We start from the raw sequence: 21,615 nt of genomic DNA, 5'->3' as shown, positions 1-21,615 counted from the left end.
TCAAAGGAAATGTTCACTTTTAATCCAGATTTTATTGCATTCCAATCTTGTGAATTTATTTCGATCATTTCTTCATCAGGGATATAAGTTTCCTCAGCTTCCTTTTCGGAAATTTCAGTCTCTTCTTCAATAATCCCCATCTCTTCTTCACGCTCATTCTTAAACCCAGCTTTTTTAAAACCATTTTGAATGGTCTTCTGTGTTACATTTCTCCATGCGTGGTCTGTCATTCTGATAGAATCCAGTACATTTATCTTGGGAAGGGTACTTCCTTCATCAATTGCATCTACGAGTTTGCGGATCAACTGTTTTCTGTAGTTAACTTTAAAACTTCTGATTACTCCCTGATCCATAGGTTGAAGCTTTGAGGTGGTGTTTGCGGGAAAATACTTAACACAAACATTTTTCAGTTCAGGCAGATTGTTATGCGCACTACAGTTGTCTATAAAAAGAATAATTTTTCTTTTTTTTAATCGCATGGATTTGTCTAAGGACTTTAACCAATTTCCAAAGATTTCACTCGTCATCCAAGATTTTTTATTTGCTTTGTATGGAAAAGGGAAGGATTTTACTTTAGAAAAGCATCTAGGCTTTTCTGAGCTTCCGATCATGAGAGGAGGAAGTTTCTCTGTTCCTGTTTCTTTTGCAGCTAAGAGCAATGTCAAACGAGCTTTACTTTGTTTTCCTCCCCTGCATGCTTCATCTGTAAACATAGCAGTTTTGTCTGGCAAACATTGATAAAACAGTCCTGTCTCGTCAGCATTGAAAATATTTTTTTGGCTCATAGCCTTTCACTAAATCAGGAATGTTTTTTAATCCAGTCTTCGCATACACTTTCCGGAACAGAGGCACTTTCACCACAAAGTTTTCGAAAAATAATACCGTGCCTATTTTTAAAACTTTCTAGCCATCCGTTACTGCCTTTAAAATTATCTTCATGGCCAAGCTCTTTAGCAAAATCCTCAGCTTTTTGTTGCATTATTTGTCCACTGATAGGAATACCGCTGCTCCTGCATTGTGTAAACCATTTTAAAACACATTCATCCACGTCCGGAAAAGTGCATTTTCGGCTTTTTTTCGCATTCTTGTTGCTGCTATGAAATTTTTGCTCCACAGCTTCTCGATTCTTATAATTGTAGAAAGAGTGCTTGCTGGTAACCCGAACTTCACCGCAACTTCATTTTTTTTCATTAATGGATTTCCGTCCAAGAATGTTAAAATCTTCATTTTTTCTTCAATGGAGAGAACATTCAATTTACGTTTAGCCCCTGCCATACTTAATGAAAATTCAATTGAACAATGTTTTAAAAAAGACTAAATCGCTCAAACCAACGACCTCCTAAAAAATTCTACTGATAAAATGAATTTCTCTTTGTGTTGTTCTTATCCATGTGTGGAAACTGATGCCCAGTGGTGACGCCCCCCTCATCAATCAACTTTTCATTGTCCGAATACACTCAATTGGAGAGTGTGACGATAGTAACCGGAAATTCCAAGAAACGACCCCCCAATCTGCTCATTCTTACTTCCCATGGGGCTAGGGAATTTTTCGGTTCTTCTAATGTAGCTTGTTTGAACAAGTCCTGCTGTCCAGGCATCGGTTACGATGATGTACATTCTCCTTCAAACTTCGAGAAACACAGGTTTTGAAAGAAATTTTTTCGTAATAAACTTGGAAAAATACATTAAAATTAAATCATTAATTTTGGGAAACTAAGAAATTTCGAGAAATACAGGTTTTCGAGATAAGCAGGTTCGAGATAAACAGGTTCAACTGTACATTTTAGTCAAATACAGGATGCATATATTTAATTTCTAATAGCTTATATATAAGAATTATTTTTTTTCCTGATATATCTATATTCAGGGGCCATTTAAGAAGAAATTTTTCCCGTTAAGCCTTTATCAAATTTTTAATTGTTAAAAACTTTTTTTCACGAAATAATTTATTGAAAAAATAGATTATTCACAAAATTATTTATTGTAATTACAGACCCTGCTCAAAAGCATCATGAGAACCGACTCCTCACAAAACTTTTCTTTATGTACATGGAGTTAATGACATCTGTAATTCAAAATTTTCCATTCAAAATTCCATGAAATTTGAAGTTAAGACTTCTTTTGCATTTTTTCCAAACAAAAATAGGAACTTATCACCAAAAATTCAGAAAAGTAGAATTTTAGAATTATAATTATTATATAAAATATTATATAAGCAGAATTCTTTACAATTTTACAAAAAGTCAGATTAGAACTTTAATCTCAAAAATTAACAAAATTCTAAGTAGATTTCTTACATACATATGGATTTTTCTCAAAAAGTCTGGAATAACCACTAATACCAATAATTTGTTTACACGTTTTAATTTATCTATTATAATACTCACTTGTATGCTTTGCTCTTGAGATTACACAGTAATTTTGTGCTCATCTTAAAAACAAACTTGCTGTTTTACATAGTGTTAAGTAAAATCTAAAATGTTTATTTATTTATTTTTCTTCGAATTAAAAAAAAGAGATGGTAATTATCTAAATCTATATTAACTATCATTATCTGTCTAATTTTAAGTTATTGTGTATAGTAAGTATATATGTACTTTTGTTGAAATTATTAATTTCGTTTCTAATTATTTTCAGAAATTTTTCTAAAATGCGTGCTGTTATTGAAAAAGATTATGCTCAGGTAATGAATTTTTACTATTAAAATAAAGAGTTGTAAATTTCTTATAAAGACTATTTTCTGGTATATTCTTTAAAGTAAGACATTGAATTGGTTTTTATAATTGACCATTAAGAAAATTTCTGCAAAACTTTCTTTTCTGACCTTTATTTTTGTATTCCAATCTATATTGTAACTTTCAACTATCTTTTAAATATTTTTTAGAATGTCATTAACCAAAATCTTTTCAGATAACTTTATTAACAGCACATTTTTACAAAAACAACTTTTCATTGATATTGTTGATATTTTTTTTTGTTTGTGTTCTTATTTTCTGATTTATTTATTGACTTCAAGCTAAGTTTGTGTAAGTCTTTGTTGTTCTCTCATATTAAAAAAGTACTTTCCTACTTGTTATTTAATGCCAAAATACTGTTAAACTGCAAAATTTTTGAAGAAGTTCACTTATATTGCTTGCTTTAAGAAATATTTGAATCTGAACAGTTGTATTTTTGTTGAAGGTTTTTGTTCTTTCATAGCTGTTAGCAAGTTCTTTGATAAATAATGTATAGAGTTGTTATTTTGACATAAAGTGATTTAGAACTAGCTCTAAAAAGTTAATAAGTATTTATAATAAATCTGAATTCATTAAGAAAGTGGAAAAGGCAACAGAATGAAGAAAAATATTGTTGATGAAATTGGTAACCATTCAAAAAGTTTGATTTTTGAAAAAAGAATTATGTTTGTTTTGTCTGTTTTCATGTTGAGAAAACATTTAGTGTACAGTTTTTCGATTAAGTAAATTTTAGATAACTTATTGGCTTCACTGTTTAAGGATAACTATATGCTAGGTAAAACTTTATAATAATTATGTACCTTTTAAGAAAGTTAGATCACTTTGAAAATAGGGTCTTACTTTTAAAATTTGTTGTAGTATTTTAGAAGGCCTTTTTTTCATAGCACATTCTTAACTATAAGTCAACACATAAATTTTTTAATTTTTTGAATGTTTCTGATAAAAAGTTATCACAGAAGTGCACTTCTTTTTACTACCTATATTTATTTTGTCCTTGCGATAGCTTTTACACTTCTGCTTTTTGTTGTATTTTAATAATAATTTTTAATAATGTCTTCAATTTTGAAAATGTTTTATAATAATTAAATTCATATTGGTGATTATTTATTCTATTAATTAATCGAAAATATTCTTAATAAGTATTTAAAAAAATTTGTAGTAACATTTTAAATTATAGTATTTTTGAAATTTCTTAATTTATGTTAAATAAGTTCTATTATGAAATTAGAAAAATAGATGGTAGAAATTAACATATCATGGTAAATAATCACAGTAATAAATAAATCAGATTTTATATCTGTTCTTACTTTATACCTTTTCACAAAATTTGTAGTTTGTAATACAAAAACAAATATTAATTTAATTACTTTTTAATTTTGAAATTTAAAAAGTAATCATCAATGTATACATATATATTTCTGATGAAACTATTGTACTTATTGAATATGCTGTAATATTTTTACGTTTTTCTATAACTAAATAAAAATTTTTTCTTCATCATTTCTAATTAATTCTGTCATTAATTGCTACACGTGATTGGATATGATTATTTTAAATTGTTTCATAGGCTCTGCTAAAACTTGCAACATCTCATTTGCAAAAGAAAGGACCAACTGTACCAGATGGAAAGTCAGAGGATGGTGATACTAGCAAGTAAGTTATACAATTGCTTTAAAATTAATTAAAAAGTATTACCCACTTTTAAAGTCGGAATAATACTCATTAGCAAATATATTTTTTTAAACTTATTGGTGTAAAAATATTGCTAGGCAATGTAAAATTTTTTACACTATTGCTTATTGTCCAAATAAAGGAAATAAATTTGTTAATTTACTTTTTGCTTTCAAATTTATTGTCTCTAAATATTTTGAAAGGTGATAAGAAGGAAAGTATAAATTAGTGTACACTTCTTTTCCAACTATTTCTTAAAGATAATTTTGATGTTAAATTTTTTTTTTTTTTTGATTTATCGATTTATTTTTTAATCCACAAATGAAGTTGCACAAGATGAAATTTTCAATGCAGAGTAGGCAATTGTTAGTTATTGGAGTTATTTTTTAGTCCTTTGTTTCCCTTCTTAAAATTACTTTACAATAGTAGTTAAAAATAGTCTTCATGTATGTATTGTGCCAAAAAATATCCTGATTTTAGTTTGAACCACTAAGAAGCCTTTATTATTTAAATTGAAGTTTCATTCTAAAAACAAGTTAACTGTGACAACTATTGTAATTTATATTAGCTAAAAAAAATATTAATCAGAAATTATTTTTCAAACATTTTACATACGCATGAGAAGTTGCTGAATTCTCAGCACTGACATATTTATAACCATTGAATTTTAATATGCTCATCTGATTATATTGTGTGTTTATTTAGCACTGTTTATGGTGTTTGGAAATCAATGCTTGATGAAACTGAGAAAATTGCAAAAGCTAGGTTAGCTGCAGCTGAAGTATATCAACAACAGGTTTCTGAAGGTGCTAAATCATTAAGGCTGTATAAACTACAAGTAGCTAAAAAGGTATAATATTTTCTTTTTATAATTTTTAAAATATAAATTATAGTTTTGTGACTTATTATTTACAATTTTTGTTTTTAAACTTTGTTTCGTTTCCCCCTTATCTTTCTGTAAAATTATGTTTAAAATCAAACTTTTATAAGTAGCAGTATCTTTGTCGATTATTGTTTTCAGTTTGTTTGTAAAAAGAATTTTACACAAACCTGAAAATGGTATAGTTTATTAATATTACAGATAATCTTATTTTGTTTTAATGAATTAGTATGTTAAAAAAGATTTTACTTCCATAGTGTTAGAAGGTTGTGATAAGGAAAAAAATTAAGTCTCTAAATTATAATAAATATATTCCTTTAAAAAATATTAAACCTCTTCCAAAACTGAAACTTGAATACGATGTAACACTGTTCTGAAATTCATTTTTGTATCTTAAGTACCATTTATGCGTTTTACAATTCATTATACTTTAATTATGGGTTGGCTTATTATTTTAGTTTCAATACTAAAAGATTTAATTTTTAAATTATTTAAATAATAAATTTTATTTTTAACTTCCGTCTTATACTAACTTTTTCTAAGTATTTATTTTCAAATGTTGTTTGATAGCAGGGCATTGCATATAACTTTCCAATTTTTTTACTTTATCGTATCGTTGTAGTGGCTGTAGTCATTCAGAGAAATTCTTTTAAAATGCTTTGAATTTATTTTTTATATTCCAAATAGTATTTTAGATGTTATTTATAACCAGTGTTGAACAACTGACCCAATTCTAAGTTAACAAATTTGAATGAACTCCATAACCTTGTAATTTTGAACCCAACCCAGAAGACAAGGGAGCTTCTGGATCAATTATTGGTACAAACTAGCCTTTGTACCATTTATGCTTTGTGGATGACTTTTTGATGGAACTAATTTGCATTACATTGAGAAGAAACCACTAAAACCACCTACAGTTAGTCCGACGATAAGGGGATTCTAACCCATGATCTGTCCACCTCTAAGAATATTTTTAGTTAGTATTGTGACAGGTGCGAGCCAAGAGCAGAATTCATATCAACTAGTCATCACTGGGATTCAAACCTAGGTCCCCTCATTGGGAGGTGAGCGCTTTATCCCCAAAACCACCGTGGTTCTCCGAATAGTATTTGTATATTGATTTTGTATTCATAAAAAAAGCAGTGTTGGACTTATTTCATTAAAACTCATAAAATATTATTTTAAGCATGGCTCATGACTTACTGTGATCTATTGGTCTGAGGCTTTTAGAATTTCACAGGGATCATTATAAAATAGTAATGATATAATAATCCAATGTTATGATATGATAATGTAAACTGAAATACTTCATATCAGTAAAACAATTTAAAGAGTGTTAATCGTCTGTGACTATTAAAATTTCACAGGACACTTCATTAAATAGTTATGATATATGGTATAATAATATAAATCAAAACCTTGTATGTTGATTGCTGGTCCTCTGGACCAGCAGTGTAGAATTTTTGATGCAATTGGTTTTAGTTTGTTTGATTTCTAATTTCACATTTGAGTATGTGTTTCTATCACTAAATAACTTTTATTTCATCAGAATCATTGCATTATGCATTCTCTGAATTCTAAATTTTCATTTAAATTTCTTAAAAAAAATAACAACCTAATAGGATAAATGGAACAGTGAAAATGTGTATGGACTAGTAATATCTTTTATTTACTGACCCTTCAGACCAGTGACTTAATTTTCTTAATTTCTCTTGTTATAGCACTTAATTTTTATCTTGTTTATAAAATATTTTGTTAAAACATTAAAAATTTGTCTTTTGCTACCAGTTAATTTTCCTTAAATGTAATGTATAATTATTTTTGTTGCATGCAAATTTAAAAGAGGGAATGAATTTGTCATTTGAAAGATCACAAGTATAATTTTTGAATTGAATTTCCTATGAGTATAATTTTACATAAAACATTGGAGATCAAATTAATTTAAATTATTCATTACAATTACTTTTAACTGAAAATATCTCCTTCATAAAACTATTTATCTGTTTTAATTATTTAGATTATTATTTTTGAGATCTTGTGTTTTAATATTTTCTTTATATTGATGGTTATTTAGAGACACAATCAAAATTTGGTCAAAAATTATTGTCTGGCATTTAAAAATTTTACGAAATTTCATCAAGTGTAAAATATACTTATATTTTTCTAGTGTTTTGAAAACTTGCGTAAAATGCATGAGGAGATTCAAACTTGCATAGTTGAAATAGATAAAACTAAAAAGCTTTATTTTGAAGAAGAACACATGGCACACGATGCAAGAGAAAAAGCTCATGATGCTGATGAAAAGTAAGCTTTTATGAATATTTGCATGTTTGAATGACATAAATGTAAGAGAAATGTTAATGAGATATATGTTTATGAGAGAAATAATTTGTCAACATTAGTTTAAATTATTTAATATTCATTATTTATTCGTAAGTTTTTTATACCTATGTCTTGCCATGGATCAGACTTAGAAGAAAAAAAGGACGAATATTTCAGTCTATATCATCCTTACAAAAAAATAGTGCAAAGGTATGAAATTTGCTGTATTGTATGTAAAAACACCCTTATGCAATTGATATTCTTTTCTGTGTTTCGAACTTTTTGAAACACTTGAAGTTCAAAGCAATTTTTTTTAGAGTTCAACACATATGTTTAAGTAAAACCTAAGGTGAAGGATAACACATTTTAATTTGGTTGCATATAATATTTGCTTTCTTCACCTAATAAAAAAAATTATCAAATAATATTAGTGGTGATTTAGGAGAGAAATTATTACTTGAAAATTTTTTCTGTCTGTCTGATTGTCTGTGTTTTCTGTAATCTATTATTTAAGTTTTATTTGAACTCTTAAAATTTTTAATTTCAAAACTGTTTTGTTAAAATTAAAGTTAATGCTAAATTTTTTGTTTTGTTTCTACGTTCATTCCAGATGAGTTTTCGATTTACTTTATTATAAATTAATCTCCCTTTCTTCTCATAAATTCTCTCCACCTTTAAAGACAAGTGTGTCTGAGCTGTGATTGATCAAAAATGATCCAATCAAGCTTAATTTTTAAATGATTAATTTAATTTATTGAAGAAAAATCAATTCAGTTGTCTTAAGAAACTGGTTTTTAGTTCAATCAAATTTTGTTTCACTTGCGTAAGAGTAAATATATAGGATTTTGTCAAATATTTATACATTTTAGATTTTAGTTTTATAATGATGGTGAATACCTGCGTTTCAATTTGTATTTTCTGTATCATTAGCTCAGTTTAAGTATAAATATATATATATCACCTTTTTTTTTTGTTTAGGTTAAATGATGAATTTTTTCTTTCACATCATGTTTTTTTGTTTGCATTCTTAGAAACTTTTTACACTTAAAATTTAAATCATTTACTTGATGCCAAGTGTAGTCTTCAACGCTATATTGTTTAAAAAGTAGACTATTTTTTAATACTTAAAATGTATAACTGTTTTTGAACAAGCTATTTAAAATTTATTTATGAGAATTTAGCCCTTTGATTTCTGGTATGAATTTAATAGACCCAATTAATTGAATTATGTAACTTTAATAAAAAAAAAAATCTAACTACAATTTATGCTTATTTTAAGCTTTGTATCTCCTGCATGAATAAAAATTTAAAATTTTAAAAATTTTAACATCTGTTTCAAAATGGCAGTTTTCTTTTTAAAAAAATTTGGCACAAATTTTATATTTATATATATTTCCTTAGCTGTTCTAGCTTAAGAATGAAATTATAAAAATTAGAAATGTACTTCATTATATAGTGATAGACATTATGAAAATGTTTAATATTGTTATATTTTCTAATATATTAATCATTTAATATTTTTCAGTTTTCATTTCGTCGTGAGGCATGTGACATTCAAGCTACTAAAGCTCGTAATGATTATGTTTTAGCCTTAATTGCAGCTAATGCTCATCAGACTAAATATTATGAAAATGATCTTCCTGATTTAGTACAGGTATTGTTCTTGATTTTTTCGTTTTTTCATAATAAATGATTATATTTTGTGTAATTCGATTTTTTTTTTATCTGTTGCATTAAACAAAAATATTAGTGATTAAAAAAATGGGTTCTCAAAGAAACAATGCCAAACAATTTCATAGAATTTCATTAATAGTGAAAACGTGTAAAGTAACTGGATGAGAAAAAAAATGCCCACTTATAGAATCACTGCCCTGCTGTATGAAAAACTTTGAATGGAAAAATAAATAAAACCATTACACAAAACATCCTTTACAAAAAAATTATGTTTTTGAGATAGAAATGAGGTTTTTTTAAAAGTGCTTTTGATGTTTAAGTGAGTTATATTTGCTCAGGTTGAAATTAGACATAGTTTTACTTCATATCTACCTGAGGTGTTTTATTTTTATACTTATTTGAAATTGTTAATTTTCTACTTTAAGTTAATAATATAACACCTTAGGATATAATTTTCCGACCTAAAGGTGATAAATAATAACTTACAATAGGTGTAAAGATAATTAAAGCACCTCAGGTAGAAATGAGGCTATGTCATGCATCTATTAGAACCTTGCTACTCTCTTTAGGTAGATAATTAACATCTTCTATGAAGTATAAAATAAAATACTTAAAGTTAATAATTAACAATATCTGAAAAGTGTGTGAATAAAACACCTCAGGTAGAAATGAGGTTACAGTGGGCACCTATAACAACCTTGTCAAACATGTTAAATAGATAATTAACAGCATTTATCTAATATAAAATTAAACACCACATAGAATACCCAAGGTGTTAAATATTTCAAAAAAGTTGTTTATTATCTCTTTCATATGTTTTGACCAAGGTTGTAGTGAGTGGAAATCACAACCTCACAGCTATTGAAGTGCTTTCTTTTTATAACCTAAGGTGATTATTTTTTAACCCTGCATGTCATATTTGAACTGGAAGCTATCATTTATTGTCTCAAAAGAAATGCACTATATTTTTAAAAAAAAAATAAATTATGTTTAGGCATGAAACATATGTTAGAATTTCATGAATTTGTCCAGTTCCATTATGTTGGTAGTTCAACTTTCCATTTTGATCTTGCTTAATCGAACCTATAAATGACAATGTAAAAGTAGATAGGAAATTTGTACAAATTAACTTAATTTGTGAAGCATGTTAATTCAAATAAAATAATTAAGTAGTTAGAAATCTAAAGATATTGACACAATATTTTATAATTTAAATTGTGACCCCCAATGATTAAAACATTAACTTTTCAAACATTAATATACTCTTACAAGAACTTGTATTAAAAATAAAAATGAAAGACTTGAATAGAATTTTTTTTTTTTAATTTCCTAAAAATATATGAAACATTAAATTATGAAGTCCATATAATATAAGTCTTAAATCGCCAATATAAATCTTAAGTTTTAATGTGATTACAAAAAAGTTTTGAGATCTGCTCTAAGGTGGGATAAGGTCCAGACTATTAATATTAAAATATATTTGGTGGTGAGGGGGTAACATTTCAAGTACATCCTCTTTTTCCATGTATACTCAAAAACATAATAATTGTGATGTGCAGTAACATGTAGTTATGACATAACTCAAAATGATCATATCAAGAAAGGCAAAGAGTTAATCATTATACTAGTCATTTTTTCTTTCTTTCTCTTATTTTATTTATTCATTTTTAATGTACCTGCAGATCTAATCACGGCAGGAAAATGTGAAGATTTTATAAAAGTTATTGACTAAACAAACCGTTTAAAATCATAGAAATCAAACTTAACGTTGTATGCGACAAGGATCTAGAAAATTAATTTAATTCAACAATTAAGCAAGCATTTTTAATAAAGGTTAGAGTTTTTTTTTCATTCTTCAAGAAGAGGTTGATGGGCTACAGTGTGATTTGGGAAGGGCAGCAGACAATGCGATATAAGAAGACTTTGAAATTTATTTTTTAAAAGTTACATAATTTAAGATATTAAATGTTTGATTGTTAAAACTGTACTAGAGCTGTCGGTGACGTTTAGTGGGTTTCTAATAAGACACCTAGACACGATGTGTAATCCGATCAGGCATTCACTCTTTATCACATCGCTGGAAATGACTGCAAATGACCTTTTCGACATGGTTAAAATGGCTTATATTTATTCTGAAAGTTTAAAATTTATTTTTGAAAAAGTACTGCGTGTTGTGTTTTTATTATAAAATTAGCACTACCTATGTTAATGGGTTTCCTTGAATGATAATTGATATGAAGTAAATGGGCGACATATATTGTTAATTGCTTTTTAGCCTTTTAGATATCCTTTTCTGTTGTAAAACTTTCATACATGATTTTTAAGCCACTAAGAATGACATTCGATTTCAGCGTAATCATGCACGTTGAAATAATCAAATTATGTGGGGCAATACTAGTTAAATTTTAACATATTGCATAGCCCACTAATTTCAACAAAATTTAATGCACGCTTAATAAATCCATATAAATATTTATGGGCTCAAATTAGAAAAATATCTAGTATCTAGACTGACATGTAGCAAGTCATACTAATCAATAAGAGTTTACTACTTTATGACTTAGTATCACACAAGATGCAAAAAACTCGCGAATTTTGGAGATGTTCTGCGAATTCAGAGATATATTTAACCGTGAAAACACTCATCAATCAAGTTTTTGTTTGAACCTCCAAATTCGAGTGCAATATTTTTTTGCATCCCCCATTATTCATAAATTAAAAATTTCCTTGCATGGGTTGATGCAAACGACACTTCTCCACTGTTCCTTACCAGGGCATATGAAGAAAAGCTAGTTAAGTTTTTACACTTTGCAAAGCCAGGCGGTTTCAAATTCTCTTTCAACTACATTAGTAATTTAAAGTAAAAAAAAAAAAAATTAGTTCTAGGAAACCTAGTTTAGCCATGTAGTAACCATGAAGTTTAAAATGCTGAATTTCTTTTTCAAAATTTCAAAATGCAAACAAATTATGGGAGTATTTCTAAGGATTATGCAGTTGAGAAGTTATCCTGCATAAATTTGTTTACATTTTGATATTTTAAAATTATTTTTTTAAGCATTTGATACTTCATGGTTTATCCTGGGTTTATACAATCTCACTTTTCCCAAAACTGTAAATTTAAAAATACCAATGGATGTGAATATAGATAAAAATAATTAGGATGTGGATTCACACCTTAAAATTCATACAAATCAGAACGGCTTACCACGTTATGATTTGAAAGAAAAAAATTATCCTTACAAGGGCTGATGTGAGTGACGCTTCTGTACTTCATTGCTTGAAGTGCAGCAAAAATTATCCTTAATAATTTCAAAACAGCCAAATATGGGGGGTTGCTGTGAAGTAGATTTGAATCAACCTCAAAACAACCTTAAGTTTGAAAGAAAAACTTAGTACACATCAATACCTTTAGTTGAAATCTGGTGAAATTATTCACACCTCAAATGCACTTCATTTGCTTGAAGTGTAAAAAAAAAAATAACCTGTACATCTTCAAAACAACCACCTTCAGCTAGCTGCTTCAAAGAAGATTTAAATCAACCTCAAAACAACTTGAGGTGGAAAAAAATAACCTGTACACCTTCAAAACAATCTCCCTCAGAAGGTTGATATGAAGTGCTTTTAACTTAACATCAAAACAATTTAAAGTAAAAAACAATCTTTTCTTCTTCAAACAACCACCCTCAACAGGTTGCTACAAAGTTAATTTCAATCAACCTCAAAACAATCTTAAGGGAAAAGAAAACAACTTCACACACCTTCATTATGCACCTTGTGAGGTATATTCCTTACGGTTGTTTTTGTTGCTAACTTCAAATCAGCCTTAAAACATCAAAATAACCTCATGTAAACATCAAAAACACTGTAAATTTTTGTAAGGGAACTTTTTGAAACAAATATTGTCACATAGTGCAGTATATAATAGAAGAATACAATAATAGAATAAAGAAAAAAAAAAGCCTTCATTTGAGAACACACTGGTTTGCTGTTTGATAATACTTTATTAATAGAAAAATGCATGAATTAATGTAGTGAAAATATTCTCTCTTTTACAAAATGGTGCAAAGTTTCTTATAGTTTCATTAATTGAAAAATGTATTAATAAAAAGGAATTAAAAATAGTATTCTACTGATTATAGAAATAGAAAAACATCTGCAATTGGTAAGATTTTTTTTAAAAAAAAGTAGTTATAAATTGTAAGTGTCTTTGGTGGTAGATAGTCGCTCACACAGTTTCAGATTAATGCCTACAGCTTGTCTAAGTTTAATCGGCAGTGAGCAGTCAAACATTGACAAAATTGGCCTGGTCATACGATTGGTCTCAAAACTGTGGAGCCTTAACCTTCATGATCAACTCAGATGACAAAAGCCTGCTTAGAAGTGTTTTTTTTTCTTTCTTTTTTTTCTCTTTTTTTTTAAGCCGAAATTTTCATAAATATTTAGTAAATTACTTTCATGAAATTATATTTCAGAGTATTTAAATTTTTATGTGATTAATTTTTACCAAGTTCATAGAATTTTGAAACTTCAGATAAAAAGTATTTATCTGAAAGGAAGTGACTAGGGAAAAAAAAAAACTTGCTTAGAATGATCCCAATTGCTTTCCCATCATTTTCGATCACTAAGGCTGCAGTTCAACTGACTCCTAAAGAAAGGGTAACCCCCAATGTAAAAGGAATCCTCGCCAAGTGCACACTTAGTCACGCTTTTATCAATGTTTTGGCGCTCTTCTGTTTTCTTACATTTTTGGAACCTGCTCTCCGTATCAACATTTGCATCTTATTTACTCAATTAGTACAAACACAAATGTAAAAATATTTTATTACTTTTATTACTAGACATAAACTTTAATCTCGATTTTATATTGATACTTGAAAATTGAATGAAAAGGGTTGTTTATAAATTATTTTATTATATTTCTTGTTACTTCAATTTTTAGTTAGTTTAATATAGAAAGTAACTTTTTATACTTTTAGTATGCTGATTGTGATATTTATGATAAAGTTAAAGAATATATTCTGCTGATTGCTCGCACAGAATTGTTAACATGTGCAGCTTGCCAATCTTCATTTAGCATAGTTCAAGAACAAGCTAATAAGGTAATTACATTACTGTCATTTTATTATTACGTGTGGAATTTTTAAAAATAGATCTTTTTTACATATTTAAAAGAAATATTTGTCTTTCTCATATTTATTTTTATTAGCAGCAAATGTTAATCAATCTTCCTTTAGACTGTTTATTGCAAACTTACATAAAATCTAAAAAAGAAAATGGTATGAATAATTGAATCTAAAATTATAAGGTGATGCTATTAAAGATTAATTATAACATTTATTAGTTAGAAAATTTGTTTCCATTGGTAAAATTATCTTACAAAACTACGATTTCTACATTAACATATTTGCTGTATATGAATGTTTTATTTTGTATGATTCAACTCAAATACAATAAAAAAATTTTTTTGTTCATGATATTACTAAGAGTGATGGCAAATAATTGATAAAAACTGACTACCATAAATAATTATTTATTATATTTAAATGTTATTTTATTAAATGTTTTTCTTTTTTAATATTTTTATTATTCTTGCAATTGGTAATAAAAATTAAAAGATATCTCTAATATCTACTACCATTTATTATAGAATTAGGGAATATTATGGTATAGGTATGTGTATTATATTTCATATAAAGCACTACATTTAAGCTTTTAGGTGTCATATGTACCTATTTGTGTCTTGAAGAGTGGGTGACTTTTTTCTTATTGGTTTGTTTTAACTGTGAATTCTTACATTTTATTCATTTTTACCTAAACAAATGTATCTAATGCATAATTTAAGAAATATTTTATTTCATGCTTTGTGGTAATGCTAAATATTCAATTGCTTTATTTCTTTATTTAAGATTGAAAAGGTATTATAGTTTTTACTGGCATTTCTACTTTTTAGGCATCTAAACAGTATACAATGGAGAGTTTTTTCCATGATAATTCTGTTTTATCCCAGAAAATTTTATATGATTTTGAACCTTGTGATAATGATAAAGTAAGTACTATAGTTTTTGTAAAAAATTATATAAATATGTATGCCATCTTGTATAGTTAAAATGTATAATTTTGTAGCCTTTAGGAAAATCATTTTTTTAAACTAGTGTGTATGAGAGTGTATAAAATTAAGCTTAGAGTGAATGAGAGAGTATAGTGTTCATTTTAGCAGTATAGGAAAAAGTTAAAAGATATAGTGTATGAAACATGACATTTTTTGCTTCATAAATTTTCATTACATAATTAATGGTTTTATATTTTAATTATGTAAGATTTAAAAATGTTTTTTTTTCGATGTTTCTAATTGACATAATTTTTTATTTCCTGGCTTTTGTGTGATATTTATTCTTTTGATGCAGACAACCTTATTTTAACTAAAGTTAATATTTTAAATTTTATGTTTTATCTCAGATTTTAAATACAGTTATCACTGGCTGAAAAAGCTAGAGACAAGCTACTAAAAATATATTTATATGTAAAATTGGATTATAATAATCAACATGTTCTCTTTTTTAAGAGGGCAGCAATACTAAAATAAAACTTTTGATAGGGACTATTTCTGAAATTCGTTTGGTTAAAAGTTAAAGGAACAACCATTTTTTTTCTGCATTGATCAAAGAAATATTCTGCAAATATATATAGTAATTTTAATGTGTTTAACACTCTTATTATTCACAAGTGTTATTCTTAACATTAATCACTATTTAAGAACATAACACAAGTTAGCACTTATTAGTTTGAGCTACACTAATAAGGCCACAAACAGACACCAGAAGAATTTTAAACGTATGAATGCTGAATAAATATATAATGTTGAATAATGTTAATGCCAATTAAGAAAGCATAGGAATAAATTTAAACAAATAGCATTGCTTATAGAATGTTCTCATAAACAATTTACTGAGAGCTATCTCGATTACCCTTCAATGTCTTCTAATATAAATCCATTCAAAAGTTAGGGGCTGATACTTAACATATCAAGGTCTTCAAAACATGGTGCTAAGGAAAAGGTGATTGCTCCGGGCCTAAGAAGCATCTTTTAATTATATATTTGATCACTTTATTTCAAAAAACGTTATTAATTTTCTTTTGGAATTTAACTTTTATGTATTAAGATAAGGAATAAAAAAAAAGCCTTTCAACATTTAGATAAATTTGGTATTTTCTAGATTTAACAAAATTTCTTTGAAGGTGTACTCGAAGGTTTTGAAATTTAAATTAGTTTTAACTGTATTTGCATGTGCCTGTTAATTATATTGCTGAATAAAAAGAATTTTAATGCTGACTTTTTATATTTCTATTTTTCATTTTTCTTCTTAAAAACTAATAACAGAAATTTAAATTTCAAACAAACATTTTTGTAATGTAATTCAATCTTTGAATTAGCGAAGAGTTGATTCATTTGTTTTTGATGCATGCATGCATATGTATTTTTAGATCAATAAACTATCCATAGAACATAATGCAGCTCTATGCCTTAGTAAAGAGGCACGAAGATGGATTAGTTGTGTTACAAAAGAAGTTAGAGTTATAAAAGACAGCAAAGAAGAATTGAGAAAACTTCTTGCCCAAGCGGGTGACAAGGTAAGTTCTCTTTTGTCTAGCAAGCTTTGGTAGTACTTTGTTAGTCTACTGCTCATGGAATTTTTTCATTTATTTAGTGCAAAGTTCTTATCTATACTCATGCTGCTAATTTACCAGAATATTTTTTCTTAATTTATATTTAAATATTCTTATAGACAATATTTAAATATAGAATATTTTTAAATATTCTTATATTTAAATATTTTTTAAATCTGTATGTATGTTTTTTATAAAGTTTTAAGGAAATTTTATAAATGATTGATTTTTTTAATATTTGTGTAATTTGTGTTGCATAATTTCATATTTTGTTTTTCCAGCCTCCTTATACCTTGCAAAGTGATCAGATTGGACCACAAGCAGAACTGGAAGCAAGGATTGATGAATTACGTCAAATCATACGAAAATCTCAAGTAAGACCATGTGATTTATCATATAGTTGACTAATGCTAGTTGGAATATCGAATCACCAAATATTGAAAAGTTTTTTTCTTTTTAAGAATTGTTCTATTTTGTTTATTTTCCAATTTATTTACATACTTGAAAGTTTCTGACACAAAATATTGTTTTTGACACAGTTGTAAGATTTCTAAAATCTTACTTGAAAATCATGTTTTTTGTAATAATTTTTACAAACTATGTGCACAAGATTTAAAAGAAAATATTGATAAATAAATAATAGCCTCTTTTTTTTATATTTTTTTTCATTCACTTTATAAAATGTGTGAATGTCTACTAATAAGATATTAAGTTTATGGTTTGATAAAGATTAATATAATTTATTGATCCTTTCTTTAAAAGTCGTTTATTGGGAAATGATTAACGGGCTTTATTTTTTATCAAGTTATAAGTTTTGTCAGTTAAACATCGGATATGTTAATTTTTTTAGCCTTTTTTCTTTCATTTAAAAATTATGAGTATAATGAGCTTTTTATAACTTTGTTTTCAGTATTTTGAGATAATTCAAGCTCTTTTTTTTCAAATGTTATTTACTATCAGTGAAATCTTAATTTTCTTTAGTACTAAGGGAAAAGAACTTTTTATTAATAATTTGTTTAGTGGTTGGTACTATTAAATTTTGTTTTCATACTTATAAGTTTAATTTTAGTTATTACTGTTTGTTAGAGACTATGGTGATTTAGTATATTGTTTACAAACTTGGAAGGAATGTAGAACATGTAATAAGAATTTAAAACTTAACAGCATTCTATGGCCAGAAATGTCATTGCACTCAACCAAAGGTGTTGGCTATTTGTGCAATTTTAAACTGTTCTTTTCTTTATTGGAATAAAAAGATTTGGTGGCTAACTTAACAAGCTCACCTAGTAGATCACAAAATTCTTAAATTATGATAAAACAACAACAATTTGTTTCTGAGCCCCTATGAATACAATTTGCAACAATTTTTAGAAAATATAAATGTAACATTAAATTACTTTCGATAAATAAAAGCTTTACTTTAAAAACTTTTGAAGCGGAAGTTCTTGATGGGGAAATGCGGCTTGTGGTGTATGTTGGCACTTTTGGGTACAGGCAGTTGTGTAATTCTCGATTTTTATAAAGTACCCTGCCTCCCCTCCAGGTTTGAAATAGCTGTATATCACTCTGAACAATAAATATAAACAAATTTCTGTTATATATGTTGTAAGAAGTTTTCTTTTAATAATCTAGCCTAAATAACCTATTTGAACATGAGTTCCATTTTTTTTCTTAACTTTAGCCTTTTTCACGTGTAATTCAATTGGTAGTTGAACATAAAACTGAACTTTTCTTTCAAATTTTCCCACATTATCCATGCTTAGAAGATTTTACAGAAATGGGATTGTCTTATACAATATTTTAAATACTTCATCTTTAAATTTAGTTTAAATAATAATTCTTAGTAATTTTATTCTTTAATATATTTATTAGCTATATAAATATTATAATTTTAATAGCATTTGTATTAATATAAATTTTAGTTGATATTATATACCAAGATATTTTTTAGACTAGCAAGAAAAAAGCGGAAGCTCGTCTAGAAGCTATGAAAGAAGCTGGTGGTATGTATTTTAAGGTTATTTAAAATGTTGAACTAATATGAACATATTTACAGGGTATCTTCGCATTTGGAAAGTCATGCAAAATCATGGAAAGTCATGGATTTCAACATTGCACAAAATTTGTCATGAAATGTCATAATTTCAACTATTTTTTCAAAAAAAAAAAAAAAAAAATGGAATGGCATGGATTTAAGTTGCCGAAAATCTAATTTTTAAAATGAAATTTACAAATTAGATTTCTATTCTACAATTGTTACTTCCATTTACAAATTAGATTAACATTTCCTTCCCAATTTCACAGTGCTCTGATGTTCCAAACATCTGAATTTGTTACAAAATCCCCACTTATAATCATATTCTAATAAAATAATAAATCTTTTTATCCTGTTCTTTAAAATTTTGTGGAGAAAATAGTATTTTCGGTAAGTCACGAAAAATTCTTTGAATTATTTATGAAAAGTCATGGATTTTAAAATCTAAATTGTAGCAGATACCCTGTATTTATTAACAGATTGTTTAATAGCTGAAATGAAACTTTTTATTATTACTATTTTATTTAATTTTATTTCTGTTTTTTATAACTTCATTTAATTTCCATAAACTTAATTTACTAGTGACTTTGAAACTAATATGAATTTTATTTATACAATCAGTTATTTATTAAATTTAATGAATCAGTTTCGCTAAAAAATATTACTATCTCTAAAATAACAAAATTTATGCAGTGTTTCAAACAGCTAAAAGGCAGATGTGCTGAATTTTCTTAATTTATTTATTAGATGTAATTTCTTTGTCTCATTTTGCCCACAGTTTATTTGAGCTGTATGACTATTACTTTTTGTTAATTAATTAATTTGCAATTTGGTCTTGATGTAATTTAGATATTTTATAGTTGAAGAGAAGTAAAAAATTTCTAGCTTAATTTTTTTTTAATGTTTTTTTAAAAGTAGTTTTCATTGTTAACATTTCCACTTTTTGAGTGTTAAATATTTAAAGGAATGTTTTACAAATGATTTATGATTTTTAATTTGTTACTTAAAATCAATATCAGTAATATATATTATTTCATTATTGAAAATAATAACGCTAAGATTCATTTAATATTTATAAGGTATCAGACAAAGTGAACCGAAATAAAATGGTGTTTACCTCAAAGCAAAATTTTATTTGTTGTTAGCATCTGTTAAACATGATTTAAATTTTTTTTGTAATATATTTGAAATTTCTTTTATATAGTACTGTTTTTAAATAGTACTTTTGTCATTGACCAAAGCAAGGATTAAGGATTAGTGAATTAAGGCGTGATTAATTAGAAAGCGATTTTGAAATTAAGAAAAGTGGCAACAGAATGATAATTAAGTATGGAAACTAATGTGCAAATGATGAATTTTTATTAGTCGTAAAGTTTTATTCATTATCATGATTTATTTCAAAACATTAACTACTACAACTAAAAGACAGTTTTTTTTTTATCAGCTGTGAAAAAATAGTCTTGTTTCATTTTTAAGAACATTTTAAAACTCTGTTTTCTTGAAATAAGATTTTGAATTAATTAAATTTATATTAACTGTTAGTTCTTGCTTACAATTGTACTTTATTACAATTATGTTTATATATTTTATTTAGTTAATATGGAAGAATGGGTAAGAAGTTCTGAAAGTGATTCAGTGAGTGTCACAGAAGCTCCTGCAGAGATCTTTAGTCGATCGGGTACAGTTACTTCACGAAGTAGCCGCCAAAGTTATCAATCAGAAGTAAGATTATGTGATTAAAGTCTTTTTTATGTTAATATTGTGCTTAAGTAAGTTCTAAGTATCTAATAAACAAATAATAAAACAATGCATCATAATGAATAAAGCATTTACTATTGATCAATCTTTTGAATACAGAGCTTTTTATTTTGCGTGACATTTTGGTGTATCTGTTGTACTGACAGTGTAAAAAAATTCATGTAAAACATGACAAAAATTTGCATGTTTGAATAAATATTGCTAAGATCATTTCAATGTTGTTGACATATGCCTGTTTAGGCAGAGAGGTGCGATTGTTCTTGTTTTCCACTAGTGCCATCTATGGCCAAGATTTAGACTTCTGTCGCACCCATACGTACATCCGTTTATAGGGCGGGCCCATTCATACATCCATTCATTCATCAACATATTGTAATTTTGACCTGAATCAGAGACAATCCACCTCCAATCCAGTACCCTCAGAGATATTGCTTTGTTATGGTAACATGGAGGTCTTCGCGAGTCAGCAGATTTAACATGCATCAGTCACCACTTTGGCTGGCGGGATTCAAACCCACGACATGGGCCCAGCGCCCTACCAACCAGGGTATCCCAGCCTTTGAGCATTTCAATATTTAAGATATTTGAACAGTTTCTAAAGTTGTATAGTTTGTTAAAAAAAAACGATTGCAAGTCTTTAAAAGGAAATGCAAGTCATGTGACTGTGTTTTCTACATTAATGGTCTTTCTATAGGAAAAATGCAAATTTCTGGACTCAATCTCAAACTTAATAACTTACTTTTACTATTTTAATAATGCATTTTAAGTGGTTTTTATGTATTGAACTGGAAAAAAACATTTTGTGATAATTAAAATAACTCTTTTTATGACAAAATACAGCCATGTATCAAAAATTTTTAGTCAGATATATCATG

The 21,615-nt window shown here is 27.0% G+C and overlaps 1 protein-coding gene across 1 annotated transcript in view; it reads left to right on the top strand.

Annotated features, from left to right (window-relative positions):
• Positions 1-21,615, top strand: part of LOC107447689 (nervous wreck) — a gene marked incomplete in the record, with an annotated part of 43,840 nt that overhangs the window by 4,824 nt on the left and 17,401 nt on the right. The window contains 12 exon segments of the mRNA XM_043040113.2: positions 2,638-2,683; positions 4,303-4,388; positions 5,112-5,256; positions 7,454-7,590; positions 7,755-7,818; positions 9,134-9,262; positions 14,259-14,381; positions 15,233-15,328; positions 16,765-16,911; positions 17,229-17,321; positions 18,899-18,950; positions 20,577-20,704. Of these exon segments, the coding sequence (XP_042896047.1) occupies positions 2,638-2,683; positions 4,303-4,388; positions 5,112-5,256; positions 7,454-7,590; positions 7,755-7,818; positions 9,134-9,262; positions 14,259-14,381; positions 15,233-15,328; positions 16,765-16,911; positions 17,229-17,321; positions 18,899-18,950; positions 20,577-20,704 (1,246 nt within the window).

Source organism: Parasteatoda tepidariorum, chromosome 3 (genome assembly GCF_043381705.1).
Source record: "Parasteatoda tepidariorum isolate YZ-2023 chromosome 3, CAS_Ptep_4.0, whole genome shotgun sequence".
Taxonomy (NCBI): Eukaryota; Metazoa; Arthropoda; class Arachnida; order Araneae; family Theridiidae; genus Parasteatoda; species Parasteatoda tepidariorum.
Note: the sequence above shows the minus strand (reverse complement) of the source record. Positions and strands in the feature narration are given on the sequence as shown.